A 14,859-nucleotide genomic window follows, 5' to 3' on the forward strand; every position below is an offset into this window, starting at 1 on the left:
CAGCTGCAGCGCCTCGGGCGGGACCGTCCGCTCCACCTTGTGGAATCCCGCCGTGAGGAGAGCTCGGGGGGCCCAGGGCCTCCCCGGGAAGCTGCTGGGACCTCTGCCCTCGGGGCGCGCTGGCCGGGCTTCTGCTCACCGTCTGGGACCGCGCAGACCCTGTGCGGAGGTGCCCACGTCTGTGTGCGGCTGCGATTCAGGGACATCTCGTCTTCAGAATAGGCCACACTGCACATCACCCCATGGGTGCTAAACCACGGAAACTACACTGTCTCCCAGGGATGCAGACCAGATGCAACTGCACTCGTCCCAGGGCAGGCTAAGGTGATGAGCTCGGAATCTGTGTTCTGTTCCGTGGCTGGAGATCAATCACAAGGAACAAAAACGTTTTCCTCCTTTTCCCTGTCACAAGAGGGAAAGTAGAACGGTAAATCCCAGAAGCCTTGAGCTTCTCTCCTCCCCAGGCCGAACTCGGATGCTTTTGTTTTATTGCAAAACTGTGTCTTGTTTCAAAAGGAGTTGGGGGTGCTGGGGGTGCTTAGGGCCTTAGCGAGTGGGAAGGCAGCACGTCTGCCCTGGGAGGCGCCTTTCTCCCACTGCCAGGGGTTGCGGGGGGGTTAGTGCTCACGGTGGGGACCCAGGCGTCACCCCCACCGCACACTGTACCCCCAAGAGGGACAGCGCTTCTGGCGGCAGCCTAGGCCCATGGGCAAGCTCTCTGCGTCCTCAGCAGGCCAAAGAGAAGGTTCCAGCGGCCCTCCAGCGGGCAGGCTCGAGAAGAGGAGCGCCCCGGGAGCAGGGGCCCCAGGGAGGGCAGGGGGTCCTTTACGGAAAGACTGGGCTCCATTTCTTGCCGCCCTCAGGCGTGGGGGACTGAGCAAACTTGGTTTAGAAAATAAACATTGTATTTAGAAGTAAATTATTTACCATAGTAGCTTATTTAGAAAGAAAAATTTATTTAGAAATAAAACACGTTTCTTACACCCAGAGTTGCAGAGGGGATTCAGACCCCTTCCACGGCAAGTTGGCAAGCTGAGGACCCCGCTTTCGGCTCTCCCCGGGAGACACCTGGCTGGGTGGTGGGAGGCTGCGGGGTTCCTGCCTCTTCTTCCCGGTCCCCTCAGGTGTTCCCCAGGTAGCCCTGGCTCTGCTCCACTTCCACTCCCAGTTTCGGGTACGGCCTGGGACCTGGCTCCATCGCGTCACCGCCTATGGAGCAGCCTCTCCGGCCGCGCTTCGTGACGGAAGAGGCACTGGGGTCTCGGGGACCACAGGGGGGCTCCCAAGGCCTCCCGTGGCATCAGGGGTGATCGAACTCAGCCACACCCGGGAGCCGTCCCCACCCCGAGGTGCCAGCTGCCGTGTCAACAGAGGCACCTGTTTGCCCAAGGCCTGCTCCACCCCCACCCCTGCTTCCCCCGGGCCGGTCGCCCCCCGGGGGACTCCCAGCCCCAGCCCGCCCTCGGGGACTCTGCTCGCAGCTGTGAGCCAGCGCAGGCCTGCCCTGGGGGCCGGCAGCCTGGTCAGCACAGCCAGACTCTCCCTGCCAGTGCAGCCCAGAGGGCTTCCTGGAGGAGATGGAGGTGAAAGGACCCCGAGGTTAGGTGTGGGGTGCCAGGCGGAGCTTTAGGGATCTGGGCAGAGGCGGTGTGTCCTGGAGTTGCCGGGGTGGGGGCAGCACTGGGTGACAGGGTCAGGCTGGGGCCGCCCCGCTGGGACCAGGAGCCCGGCTCAGCTCTGCAGCCAGGGCAGGGAGGGGGTGTCACCCACCTGCCGCAGCGGCCTCCCTCCCCGGTCCCCTGGGTCTCCTGGTAGGCAAAGCAGGCGCGAGGGGCCCGAGTCCTGGAGGGGCTTGAGAGAGATAAGTGCATCCCAGACCCCAGGGGCTGGACGGGGCTGGCTGTGGACGCCAAGACCCCCACAGAGCGTCGGCCTCACGCCGGCCCCGTGTCCCTGCAGCTGGGGTAAAACCCAAACCCTCGGGGGCCGTGTCTGAGCACAGATAAAAGCCTGGGCACCGTCCACACCATGAACCCGGCCCCACACAGTTCCCAGGGGTGACGCTTCTCCATGATTCTGCATGGGCGTCCCTCCTCCAGCTGGGGTTTCCTCGGGGCTGGTCACCGGCCGCCCTGTCCATGGCCTCAGGCCTCCTCCATCGCGGCCCCTGAGCCTGGGCCCTCACGAGTGCTGAACCTGCTTCGCTTGGCTGGGGGCCAGGCCACTGCTTCTGGGCCATCCGGCATCAGAGCCAGGAGTGGGAGAAGCCCCACCCAATCTTCCAGGGGCTCCTGCGATCCCCAGGCTCGTCCCCTGACCCCAGCAGGCCTGTGGGGCCTGGCTGGGCCCTGGGGAGCAGGTGCCAGATGCCTGCCCTCACGGGGCCACCTGCTCCCAGCTGCCCTCCCCAGGGCTGTGGCCGACGCTTCGCCTTCACCACCTCAGAGCACATGAGTCACGTCCTGGGGCCCTGGGGCCCCTGCCTGGCAGCCCCCCGTACTCAAAAGCAGGTGCCCCGACGGCGGCGCCTCTCGAGGCCGACAGATTGGAGCTATTGATTTTCCACAGGAAGATGCTTCTGGGTGCCAGGGAGGGCTGGGAGCAGGGGCTAGGACACACTCGGCCCTCGGCCCCATACCAGGGCCTCAGCTGGGGGGGCAGGAGGCTCAGGGACCCCCGTCTGAGCCCCTTAGCCCTGGGCCAGGCCGGCCTCACCCCCAGTAGCAAAGGCTGGAGTTCAGCTGCTGCCCTCCCCACTCCCAGCTCTGCCTCCCACGGGGTTCAGGGGAACACGGATAAGGGGCGACGCGCTGACCCCAGAGGCCGGGACCTGCTTTGGGAACCACCCCCAGGCTGTCCCCACCCCCCTCTGCCCGCGCCTTGCGGGGACCCCAGCTGCAGCTCCGGCCTCAGCCTCCCCAGCCCCCTGCGCTGCCTGCCTTTCTCTCCCCAGATGCTCCCTGCTCCCATCTCGTCCCCGCCCTGGGACCCTCCAGCCCAGCCCGGCGTTTCCCGAGAGGAAGGAGGCCGGGCTGGGCTGTGTGGACCCCAAAGCCCTGGCACTCGCAGGGCCCAAAGGCCCCCCAGCCCCAGCGCTGCAGAGCAGAGGGCAGGAGGGAGAGGACGGGCTGGGGGGGGCCGGGTGGGGTCCACCGGACCCTCCTCCCCCGTGAGCCTGGTCGCCTTGCACGGAGGTACCCCAAGGATGGAGGGGGGAGCTGAGCAGGTGCCGTGGCTCCCCATGGCTCGGGGATCCAAACCATGCTGCCGGCCCACCCCACAGCGCAGCCCCCTCCGCCCCTCACGCGGGGCATGGCCTCCCGGGGCTGCCGAGACAAACTGCCCCCCACGGGGCGGCTGAGAACACCGGTGTATTCTCCTGCGGCCTGGAGCTCGGAGTCCAAGGGGGCCCTGACAGGGCTGCTTCCGCCTGGAGGCTCCGGGGAGAAAGTTTCCTCCTCTCTTCTCCCGAGGCCACCTGCTTCCCTGGGCTCGCGGCCCCCTCCGCCATCTCCCTCGCCCCTCGCTCTGCCCTCTACTTCCAGGGATCAGGACGGGGATGCCTCTGGGCCGTGATCCAGCAACCGCCAGCGCCCGGCCCCCATGTACTGTGCCCCCAGCTGGCACCCCCAGCCCCTCCCGAGGCCTCTCCTCCGCGGGCACGGGCCTGTGCAGCCACCCGCGCCCCGCCTGGCCTCTGCCCCTGCTCAAACGGACCCCAGACCCCACATCTCTCCGTCTCTCTGAGCGTGGCTCCCCCCAGATCAGAGGCTGGCCTGGACCCTCGGAGGCCCCGAGGCTGCAGCCCCCCACCCAGGAGCCCAGGAAGGGCCCCCTGCCCACGGCACCAGCCCCGGCGTCCAGCTCTGGGCCCCAGGCCTGCAGCGTCCCAGGGCCCCTTAGGCCCTCATTCGGGACATGGCCTGGGCCCCCCATTTGCCAAGGGCTGTAAGGTGAGTCGCATCCGACGCAGTGGCACGTCATGCGTCCCCGATGCCATCTGTGCTCCCTGCAGCCCCTCCCTGGGACCCTGCCTCTCGCTGCCCGGCTGTCTGGACCAGCCACAGGCCACCTCGACACAGACATTGGGCACGCCACTGGCCCTCAGGCCTTGTTTGTGGGGCTGTTTCCCATTTTCCCACCCCCCCTCCGAGGCCCAGGACCCCCTCCCCTCCAGGGGCCTGAAAAGGACTCGCAGCACCCTGGGGGGCAGGTCTGCCCAGTGAACCCCACTTGCAGGGAAGGGCCAGGTGTGTGTCCAAACCCCACACGTAACCAGGTGCCACTGGCTCGGGGAAGGGTCGCCAGGACCCCGTTGGAGGGAGGTTGAGCCTGGAGCCCCCAGCCTGGAGGGGACAGTGTCCCAAGGCTGGGGGGCTTGGGGCCGCCAGGCTGCGAGAGGCTTTGCCCTGTGAGAGCCCATTCCCGAGGGGTGACGGCAGATGGGGCCCAGGGGCTCCCCCAGCTGGTGCCCTTGGGCTGCTCCAGGTTGGGACAAGGTGCTCAGTGGCCACCGGGTCTGGGGGACGACAGGGTGGGGCCTGGGTCACATGCAGAAGGCACAGGCTGGCTGGGGGCCCCCAGGGGCTGGGGGGCTGGGGAGACGGCACAGGCCCTGCAAGGGGGTCCTGCTGGTGGGTGGGTCGTGACCCAGGCCAGGAGGGGCCGTGTCAGCCCCGCCCGGGACAGAGCCGGGGTGGAAGCAGAGGGGTCGGTGGCAGGAAGGGACAAATGGGACACGGGGCATCTGTGAGCCGGCCTGGGGTCTCGGTCATAGCCGCGAGGGGCTGGAAGGGGCTCAAGCCGGCGACACCGGAGCACTGTTTACCCAGCGCCTGGAGAAGCAGGATGTCCTCTGGAGAAGGCTACTCCAGAAGTCAAAATCGCATGAAATTTAATTTTCCGCCTATTTGACAAGGCTCGGCGCGGCCCCGCGGGCAGCAGAGATAAGGGCGCTCGGCCCGGGGGCCCAGGCCAGCTGCGCGGGCGGCAAACACTCCACGGTCCCCGGGCAGGCGGCGGTGCGGGCGGCCGAGCTGTGGGGTCCCCCCCCGGGCCCTCGTTGCCAGGCGCCAGAGCAAACGGCCGTGTTTGTCCAGTCTGCGACGACAATGCCGCCAGCCAGTATTTGCCAGCCCCGGGCGGCCTGCCGGAGCCCAGCTATAAATGCCAGAGACCAGGTGGGGACGGCTGCCGAGCAGAGGTTGCAGCTCAGGCAGGTGAGGGGGCTGGGGGGTCCCAGGTGAGGGCCAGGAGGGGGCTGGGGGGTGCCGGGTGAGGGGGCTGGGGGCTCCCAGGTGAGGGGGCTGGGGGTCCCAGGTGAGAGTCAGCTGAGGGGCCTGGGGGGTCCTGGGTGAGGGCTGGGCTGGGGGTCCCGGTGAGGCCAGGCTGGGCAGTGGGCAGGGGCCCGGTGAGCACAGGGACCGTGAGCCTGTCCTCCTGGTGGTCTGCCAGGAACCACCCCCCACCTGCACACGCTCTCGGCCGGCCCAGGACTGGGGGTGCACGGTGTCGGGGCCAAGTAGGGTCTGGCAGGGGAGGGCGTACAAGGCTCGGCTCCCCCAGAGCACTCAACCCCAGGGTGCAAGGCTAGGGCCACAGGACACTGGGGGGAGGGTGGGAGCCCCCCCGAGCAGCTCTGACCCGAGGTAATGGCCCCTGTGCCCGTCGGTCGCCGCAGCTCCTGCTCCTGCCTGGGTCACCGAGAGCCTGGCCCAGCCCCGGTCACCCTCTTCCTTTGCCCCCTGCCTCCGCCAGTGCCACAAGCCGGGCATCTTCTCCCTCTGACCACCTCCACCCCCCACTTCAGAGAGAGGACGCTGGGGTGGATGTGGGGTGCAGGGGTCTCGCCGTGCCCAGCGTCCAGGCAGACGCCCCTTAGCAGGCCATGTCAGAACCATCAAGCCCGCGGCTTCTGACGCCACAGCAACCACGGCCTGGGGTGAGGCCCCCCAGACCCACTCACACCCCAACCCAGGCCTTCCCACCGCCCTGCTGCTCCCGGCAGCCCCCTGGTTGGGGAGGACCAAGCCCCCGTGACTCCTCTCCCGGCTCTGTAACCCCCACCCGCCCCACACGGTAGCAACCTGCCCTAGGTGCACCAGCTCCTTTCTCCGTTATGTCCTGTCAGCGCCATCCCACCCTACCCACTGACCACCCACCCTACAGGACGGACGCAGACCCGCCCAGCCCTCCCCACCTTCCCACGGGGCCTGGCCTCTCTCCTGCTTGCCCCTGCTTGCACTCGGGCCTCCCCGAGCAGATCCGTCAAATGCAAACGGCCCCACAAATCCAACCATGTCTGCAGGGCTGCTCCAGGGGAGGGGCAGGAGGAAACCCAGGGGGCCTTCCTGGAGGAGTCCAGTGGGCAGAGAAGGCCCCCACCCAGCCAGGGAATTGCACGGTGACGAGGCCTCGCCCAGACCAGCTGGTAACCCGCTCCCTCTCCACCTCCCTCCTGCCAGGTGGCACCCGCTGTCCCCGGACGGTGAGGAGATGGCTGCGGGGCTGACGTGGACGCGCTGTGCCTTCCGGCTGCCCCTGCCTCTCCACCAGCCCCTCCTGCCCGCAGACCCAGAGCCCCCAGAGACCTCTGAGGAGGACGAGGAGGAGGAGGAGGAGGAGGAGGAGGAGCTGGGGGGTGAGGGGCTGGGGGGCTGCAGCCCGGCCCCCACGGCCACCACCCAGGGTCCAAGTGGGCCCGAGATGACGCTGCAGCTGCTGCGGTTCTCCGAGCTCATCAGTGGTGACATCCAGAGGTACTTCGGCTGCAGGGACAGGAGCCAGTTCCCAGACACCTGTGACATCCATGTGGCCGGCCGCCCTGCGGGCAGCTCCCCCCGGGGGCCACAGGACGCTGACCCGCTGTGCCTGGCCCAGGGCGGGGCCCCCAACGACGCTGAGACCACCAACGTGCCCAGGCCCCCCACGGGACAGGCGCACAGGCAGGGCCACGGAGGGGACGGGGGGCAGCTGCTGGGGCCCCTGGCCGAGCTCTTCGAGTTTGGGCTGCGGCAGTATGCGGGGCTGGGGGTGCCGGCCGGCCGCAGGCTGAGGCTCGAGCGCAAGTACGGCCACCTCACCCCCATGGCGCAGAGGCGGCTGCCCGCGTCCTTCTGGAAGGAGCCAGCCCCCAGCGCCCTGGGCCTGCTGCCTGGGCCCCCCCGACTTCAGTGACCTGCTGGCCAACTGGACGGCAGAGGCCGGCCACGAGCTGCCGGGGGAGGGGGTCCGGGCGGGTGGCCCCGACTCGGCCGGCCGGGCCCTGGAGGTGGGCCAGCTGGCCGAGGCCTAGGGCACTCTGCTTGGTGCCCTCATGCGAGGTGCCCCGAGCCCCCTCGACCCCAGCCCATCACCTGCAGGACAGACTCCCCGAGGCAGCTGGCTCCTGGGCTCAGCCGAGCACGTCACGGAGCTGCCACCACTGAGGCTGCAAGTCCAGGCACCCAGAGGTGGCCCCTGCCAGCCCTCGGCCCCACAGACCTCACCGCCGGGGACGGGAAGCGTTGGGGGGATGGCTGGGCAGGGGCCTGCACTCGGCCCTTTCCAGGGGTGGGGGACGTTTTCCCCCCAGGGCAGCCACCGAGATTGGAAGTCATCAAGGGGAGGCCGGGACGGAGCTGCTATCAGGCCAGGGCCTACCTCTGGCTCCCTGATCCGGGGTCCCAGAAGGCCCCTCCCACAGCCAGGGATGGGCCGAGGGTTCCTCCGAGGGGGTGGAGAGACGGGCAGCGCCGGCGAAATGAGCAAACACACCCTGCTTGCCCGGGATTAGCAGTGGAGAACCTCACTTCCTCTGAGCGGCCTGGTGGGGCCTATAGGGCCCGGCTGGGGCAGGGGCCAGGGGTCCAAGAGGGTCAAGCCCACCCGCTGGCCCGCAGCTGCCGCGTCTCACCACATACATGGGGACACCCCACAGAGCCCTGGCAGACCCAGACCCGGGGCCCCCACAGCTCCCAGCTGAGGCCCCTTCTCCTTTGGCTCTGGAGCTGGGGGGCCTCACCAGGTGAGCCTGGTGCCGGAGGGGCCAGGGGCTGGGGGCCAAGGGGCTCACTCTGCACCCCATCCCATGAGGCCCACTGGGCCAGGCTCCCCGTGGCCCCTGGGATCACTGCAGCTGGGTGATTCTGACCCCGTCACCCCACCCCCACCTGGGTCCCCCCCAACCACGTCACCCCACCGCACCCCAGGCGCCACGGGAGCGTGAGATGGGGGACAGGGAGGACTCTAACGCATCCAAAACTCAGCCGCGTTTATTTCTGGGACTGGGGCAGGGCTGCCAGCCGGGGGGCAGGCTCCAGGCCGGGGGGCTTCTCCCGGGGGGCTCTCGGCCTCCGCTTCGGCGTCAGGCCCATGAGGGCCGCCTTCCAGTGCAACCACCTGCCAGGACACAGCTGGCTCAGCCCCGGGCCCCCACTGCCCCGCGCTCGCCCGCGAGGCCCGGGCGCCCACCTGGCGGCCTGGTACATGCCCCAGCGGTTCACGGGGGCTTCCTCGCCGGGCGCCACATCCTTGACAAAGCAGCGCCGCTGCCCACGCGCCACGGGCCCCCTCCTGCTGCCTGGCACCTGGGGCCCCTCCTCGCACCACAGCCGCAGCGAGGCCATCTCCTCCGCCCGCTGCGGGGGCACCTGGCGTTACTGGGGGGCCGGGCCGGAGAAGGGGCTGCAGGAACCCCAGGTCACCCAGAGGCTTCCCTGCCCCATGAGCCGGGGCCGAGCCCTTGTCTGCGGGCAAATGGCAGTGCCCCGAGGAGCAGCGCCGCCCCACAGACAGACGGACGGACAGGCGGGGTGCTAGGCACGGGGGCTGGGACGGAGAGCGGTCCCGCCGGGCCCCTGTCACCTGCTTGGCTTCTGTATTAAACTTGAGGTTCTGGATGGTTCTGTTGTCCTGGAGGCTGTTTTCCAACTTCATCAGCTGGTTCTGAAACTAAATGCAGCCGGGGTGCAGCGTGTCGGCTGGCCCACAGGCTCCCCCATCCAGGATGGGGACACGGCCCCCCAGTGCCACCCCTCCAGGGTGTGGGCCCAAGCTTGGCCCTGGAATGTGGGCCCTTGCCCACCAGGTGGTCCCAGCAGAATCATCAGGGCCACTCGGCTGCCACCCTGCAAAGCTCCGTGTCCCCCGAGGGGCTGAGGGCTGGGACACACCCCTCGGCTGGCTGTTCTGGACCCGAGGAGCCAGGGTTGAGGGGTCCCACTCGGGCTGCCCCCACCCTGGTGGCTGCAGCTGTGGGGTGCAGGGGCCCCGGGCCTGGGCCCACCGTGGTCAGCCGGCCCTGGATCTCGGCCACCTTCCGGCTGGGGTTGTCCTCCTTGAGGTGCTGCAGGGACAACAGCACGGCGGCCAGCTCCTGCCGCAGCGCCCCGACCGCAAACGCCCTGTGCAGAGGCCGGGCGGCACCCAGGGTCGGCCGTGATGCCCAGCCCCAGGCGGCATAGGGAGAGGAGGCCCGGGGCCAGGCAGAGATCCAGGGCTCAGGGGCCCAGGCGGAGTGCGGGGGGCTCAACCCAAACCCCCTCCAGTGGCCCCCAGAGGGACGACAGAAGGCTCTGGAGGGAGGCCAGGCCCAGCGCTGGCAGGGGACGGGCTGGCAGGGGACGGGCTGGGGGGACAGGCTGGGGGGGATGGGGCTGGGGGCAACAGGGCTGGGAGGGCCCCTGGTGTGAGCAGCCACAGACCCTCCTGGGACCTGGCCCTTGAGGACCCCCTGGCCCCGGGGTGAGCCAGCACGGCCCTTGTGTGACGGGGGCTTCCGGAGCCCTGGGTGGCGTCTGCCTTCACCTGGCTTTGCCCTCACCTGGCTTTGCCCTCAGCCGAGATCTTCAGGTCTGAGTCGCTCTTGTGCAGGATGCACCTGTCGGAGATGCTCTCGATCTGGAACAGGGCCCAGGGTGGGTGGGGGGTGGGCAGGGGGTGGGCCGGCGTCCCAGCCCCCGTGCTTGCAGCTCCTCACCCACCTGCCTGGGGAGGCCGTCCACCTTCTCGCGCACCTCCCTCAGGTGCACCTCGGCCTCCTTCCGCCACTGAGCCAAGTCCTCCAGGGATCTCCTCTTGGTGCCTTCCTGGTCACGCTTCACCTGGGCCAGACACCCCCAGTGAAGGGGCCGCGGTGGGGAGGGAGAGGACCCCAGCCGGAGGTCAGGGCTGCCCGGGTGCCTCGGAGCAAGCACACAGCCCCTGGTCCCCCAGGGCCCCCAGGCTTGGCAGAGCCGCGGCTCCTCCTCGTCAGCCCCTGTGCCTCCCGGCAAGGGCAGGGACAGAGAAAAAGCAAACACAGCTTGGAGTGCGTGGGTCAGCAGCAACTAGGGGCTCTCCCGGCTGCGCCCCACAAACCACACGGCCGAATCATGCACAAGAGCCAGGGGGAAAAACAACCCAAGTGTCCCCACCCAGAGAAACAGATAAAGTAAAGAGGCCCGTCCGCTCCACAGAACATGACGCAGCCACAGACAGGCAGGATGTCCTGCCCCCGCCACAGCCCACGGGAGCCTCTGAGACGACGTTGCATGAAGCAAGCCAGATGTAAGGGGACAGACACCGTGTGATTGCACTCATGTGCAGTACCTCGAAGACGCAGACGTGTGGAGAGAGAAGTGACCGGGGGCTACCGCGGCAGGGCCCCGAGCGGCCCCCACTGGCAGCAGCCCCTGGCCCCATGTCAGCGGCTGACCGGCCAAGGCTGCTGTCAGGGGCTGCACAGAGGGTCTCCGGGACTGGACCCCCGGGCCTCGTGGACAACCGCGGGGTGGCGCGGGGGCCTGGGGTCCCTCCGGGGCCGCCCCTCCTCGCCAGCCAGGCCCACCTCAGACAGCCTCAGGCTCAGGGTCTGCTCCTGCAGGTCCAGCTTCCAGCTGAGGGCCAGGAAGTGCTTGCTGAGGCCCTTCACCTGCAGGCCCAGCTCTGCCACCGACGCCTCCAGGGCCTGGCTCTTCTCCTGGAGCTGTGGGTGGGATGGCAGGGGGCCCCGGGCCTGTGGGTGCCGAAGACGCGGGGCTGGGGATGCCCAGCAGCCCCCGCCGGTCGGCCCTTACCACCGCCAGTGCGCTGTGCGTCTCCTGCTGGGCCAGCTCGCCGGCCCGGCTCTTCTCCAGGTTTCCCGTGGCATTGCTGGGGACGGGGGCCACCGAGCCTGTCCCTCAGTGGGGCCACAGCATCCTCCTGGCCCCACCAAGCCTCCGCCGGGACCCTGAGTGGCTGCCGCTAGGTTCCCTGGGGTGGGGGCTGGGCTAGGGACACAGCAACCTCCCCCCACCCCCCAGAGGGTACACTCGACCCACCCCGGCACCCCCAGGACCAAGAGTTCCACTCAGGGTGGCACGGCAAGGGCAGCTCCCTCTCCTGGCCCACTCCTGGGGGTCCCCGAGGGCCCTGCCACCTGTCAGCACCCACCAGGCCTGCAGGACACGGGTCAGTGACAACTGGTTCTGCCGCACGAACTCGGTGAGCCGGACCATGGCCTGCTCCAGGCCCCGGCACTGCTGCAGCAGCTGCGACTCCTCCTGCTGCTGGCAGGGCCACTCTGAGTCCACCGCCCAGACCCCCCGCAGCTGCCACCCAGCCCCACGTGACCCCAGCCGGAGCCCACCCAGACCCCCGCCCCCAGCCCGGTCAGGCCCACTGACCTCCCGCTGCCCCCGCAGACCCCGCATGTGCTCCTCGTTCTGCTCCTGGAGCCTCCGCCACCTGCTCTCCAGCTCCTCCCACAGGCTGCCCTCCGCCTGGGCCCGGCTGCTCTCGGAGGCCTGCGTTTTCTGTGGGAGACCCCCGCCCCCTGCCTGAGCCGGGGGTCCTGGAGGGCCGTGCTGCTGGCTTCCGGCCTCTCTGCCCTGGAAAGGCCGCCCCAGGCGTGTGCGGTGGGGAGCAGGGCAGCGGCGCCTGTGCGGCCTGCAGACCGACCCACCCCCCGTGGCCCCGAGCCCGGCCCCATCCCAGCCGGCTGCCCACCTTCTCGATGGCGAGGAAGCTCTTCTGCAGGAAGCTGCACAGCTTGGCCTCTCTCTTGAGGAAGCGCAGGCTCATCTCCTCGCCGAGCTGGGCCACCTGGGCCTGGGCGGGGCCACGGCGTCACTGGGGCCTCCTGTGCGTGTCCCTGGTGCCCAGTGGCTGGACGCAGAGCCCGGCGCCCACCAGCCCACCGGCTGCCCACCATCCACCCACGGCCGGAAACACGGGAGCACCAGCTCGTGCCCCAGGTCAGGGGTCAGCAGACCGCAAAGGGCCCGAGTGTGACTGTCCCGGCTCTGCGGGCACACAGACGCGGCGGCACCCGTCCGGCCCTGCAGTTGTGGCGTGAAAGCAGCCCCAGGCGTGGCCTTGTGCCGGTGACGCTTCATTTACCAAAGCTGCCGGCCTGGCCCGGGGGCTGTCGTTGGCTGACCCCAGCCCTAGAGAACACTCCGCTCCCCAACACTCGGGGTGAGCGGGGGGCCCCTGGCACCACACGTCAGGGAACCCTCGGCAAAGCCCGGGAGGCAGGCTGGTGCCCCGACAGAGCCAGGACCCCATTCCCCAAAGGGCAGAGGAGCAGAACACCACCGCTTCCGGGCAGCAGCTGGGGCGCGTCCCGCCGCCGGCCTCCGTCTCTGCGTCCCGCCCCAGCCCCCGCTGACCCCCACAGTGGAGGCCCCAGTAAGTCCCAGGCAGGAGAGGAGCTTGCAGCTGCTGGGCAAGGGGCCCCACCGAGTCCCCAGGGGGACACGCCTCCTGCAAGGCAGTGAGGCACGTTTCTGTCTCGGGCAGGGGACCCAGGGGGCTGCCAGGTTCTATTTCTCGGTTTTGCTGTGACACGGGGAAGGAGAGACTGTGGCAGCAGGTGGGGTGGCTGCGCGGCCCAGACAGGTAGCCGCATGCGGCCCCGGAGCCTTTAACTGTGGCTCGTGCCTCCAAGGAACTGAGTGTGACGTCTGAAACCATTGGGGCCCCTGCGGCCACAGCCCTGCACAGCACGGGTCTCCACGGTGGCCCCCAGGTCCGATCATGCGGGAGGAACCAAAGGAAAACTCAGAGAAAGTGGGGTGCCGAGGACCCGGGGTGGGGGTGTCCAGGACCCCCAGCTGGCACCCCTCTGGGCAGCTGGGCTTGCGGCCTGCCCCAGCCCCGGCCCCAGCCAGTACCTGCAGCTTGGCCACCTCGACGTCCACCCTGTGGCTGGTCTCCTCCTGGCCCTTCCGCAGGGCGCCACAGGCCTCCTCTCTCTCCTGCGCCTCCTGCTTCAGCCTCCCCGTCACCTTGGCCAACCTGGGGGCCGCGCAGCGGCTCTCACCCACCCGGTCAGCCCGAGGGCCTGGCGGGAGCTGCAGGGGCCTGCTGGGGCCGCGCAGGCTGACCGACGACCGGCTGGAGCAGGGGTGCACGTCCCCCCACTCCCAGTGTCCACAGAGACAGATCCGCTGTCCCCAGCCTGAGACAGTGAGGCGAGGGTGGAGAAGGCCACGGGGACAGGGAGGGGAAGGACCCCCGACTCAGATCTCCTTTCCCCACAGGGGCCATGGTGAGCCCGAGACCCTCCCCTCCCGCCGCAGCGGCTCTCCCAGGGCGGGCGGGGGGCAGCAGGGCTGAGCACGGCCCACCTCAGGTCCACCTCCTGGCCGCCATTCCTGCGCTCCGAGTCCTGCAGCGCCTGCTTCCTCCTGATCTGGGTCAGCGCCTCTCGGACCTCCACCAGCCTGGCACACAGGGGCGGCTACAGCGAGCCCCCCACCCGCCCACGGGCCCGGCCAAGGCACCTCCCAACCCGGACGCTCCCAGCTGGAGCCCGTGTGTGCGCTGCTCACCTGAGCAAAGCAACTAGGGGGCCGGGGCACAAAACCACAGACCCCGGATGGGCCCCAGGACTGGCCACACTCCCCTGCCCCTCCAGCCCACGCCCAAGAGTCGGGTACCTTCTTTCCAGGGCCTGGACCTGGTTCTGGTTCGGGGCGCTGGTGAGCTGCGAGCAGAAGGGTGAGGGGTTCCTGCCAGACTGCACGCGCAGGGCCCATGGGCTCACCTGCACCACGGTGCCCCCGCGGGAGCCCAGCGGTGGGGCCAGGGCCCTCCAGGCCGCAGGGGTGAGCTGGGCTCAGGATGCGAGGTCCGGGAGAGGGGCCCCGGCTCACCTCGCAGGCCTCCTTCTCAGGGGTGTGCGTGGCCTGCTGCAGGGCCTGCTGCAGCCGCCGCAGCTCCGAGTCCTGCGCCTGCACGTGCGCCCGCACCTGCAGCAGCTCCCGCAGCAGGCTCAGCATGGCCCGCTCGCAGCGGTCCTCGTGCCCGCGCAGACAGGCCACCTCAGCCTGCAGGTCGGCCACCCTGGTGGGCAAGGACACGGCCAAGTGGCGCCGGTGCCGGGAGTGCCCGACGCTATGGCCGCCCTCCCTGCGCCCACGGAGCTCACCACTGCTCCAGCTGTTTCCAGCGCCTGGAGGTGTCCTGCTCAGGGATGGAGGTGGAGAATGCCAGGCGGCTGGACTCATAGCGCTCCGAGAGCCCCTCCGGACTCAGGGGCTCGGGGCTGGCGAGACCCTCCAACAGGAGCAGACCCAGGTTCTCCAGGACGATGGTGTTCGGCGGGGAAGTGGGGGGCGCCCCTAACAGGGACGAGCCGCTGGTCTCGGCCAGCTCAGCGGCAAGCAGGCAGCCCGGTGCACCCGGCTCCTCGACAGCCACCCACAATGGAGCTGGCAATGGTAACAACCGATGTCATCTCAGTGGGCCGGCGGCCTCAGAGCCTCCCCACATCGCAGCTCAGGGATGCGTGCGGCCTGCCCAGGGACGGGGCACTGGGCTGTGAAGCCGCCGGGGCCGGGAAGATGAGCCGGCCACCCCCACCGTGGAACCCCCCCCCGAACCAGGTGTGCTCCTCCCAGCACGCCCCTG

The 14,859-nt window shown here is 69.5% G+C and overlaps 2 protein-coding genes across 4 annotated transcripts; one reads left to right on the plus strand and one right to left on the minus strand.

Moving 5' to 3' along the window:
* The first annotated feature begins 4,697 nt into the window (after positions 1-4,697).
* On the plus strand, positions 4,698-8,879 carry PERCC1 (proline and glutamate rich with coiled coil 1). Of its 3 annotated transcripts, none has more exons than XM_037815462.1 (2): positions 4,698-5,219; positions 6,465-8,879. In XM_037815462.1, the coding sequence occupies exons 1-2, from the start codon at positions 5,167-5,169 to the stop codon at positions 7,174-7,176; spliced, it is 765 nt and encodes a 254-aa protein (XP_037671390.1). In that variant the 5' UTR covers positions 4,698-5,166; the 3' UTR covers positions 7,177-8,879. The 3 variants fall into 3 exon arrangements, with proteins under 3 accessions (XP_037671390.1, XP_037671389.1, XP_037671391.1); XM_037815461.1 differs by having other exon boundaries at positions 4,698-5,215; XM_037815463.1 differs by lacking the exon at positions 4,698-5,219 and adding an exon at positions 5,740-5,941.
* CCDC154 (coiled-coil domain containing 154) lies at positions 8,235-14,682 on the minus strand (the record flags this gene model as incomplete). The annotated part of the gene is made up of 16 exons (XM_037813782.1): positions 8,235-8,379; positions 8,452-8,618; positions 8,845-8,931; positions 9,266-9,383; positions 9,803-9,879; positions 9,963-10,082; positions 10,808-10,945; positions 11,037-11,112; positions 11,395-11,507; positions 11,628-11,756; positions 11,950-12,051; positions 13,119-13,242; positions 13,575-13,670; positions 13,887-13,933; positions 14,103-14,292; positions 14,378-14,682. Coding segments are annotated over 16 exons (2,016 nt in total), but the record flags the coding sequence as incomplete, so codon positions are not given.
* Between the last annotated feature and the right edge of the window lie 177 nt (positions 14,683-14,859).

Source organism: Choloepus didactylus, chromosome 21, assembly GCF_015220235.1.
Source record: "Choloepus didactylus isolate mChoDid1 chromosome 21, mChoDid1.pri, whole genome shotgun sequence".
Taxonomy (NCBI): domain Eukaryota; kingdom Metazoa; phylum Chordata; class Mammalia; order Pilosa; family Megalonychidae; genus Choloepus; species Choloepus didactylus.

Excerpts from the sequence above, each read along its gene's own strand:
- PERCC1 (XM_037815461.1), top strand. The coding sequence starts at position 5,112 with ATGCCGCCAGCCAGTATTTGCCAGCCCCGGGCGGCCTGCCGGAGCCCA. Across the intron at positions 5,216-6,464 it reads GAGCAGAGGTTGCAGCTCAG|GTGGCACCCGCTGTCCCCGG; the intron begins GCAGGTGAGGGG and ends CCCTCCTGCCAG.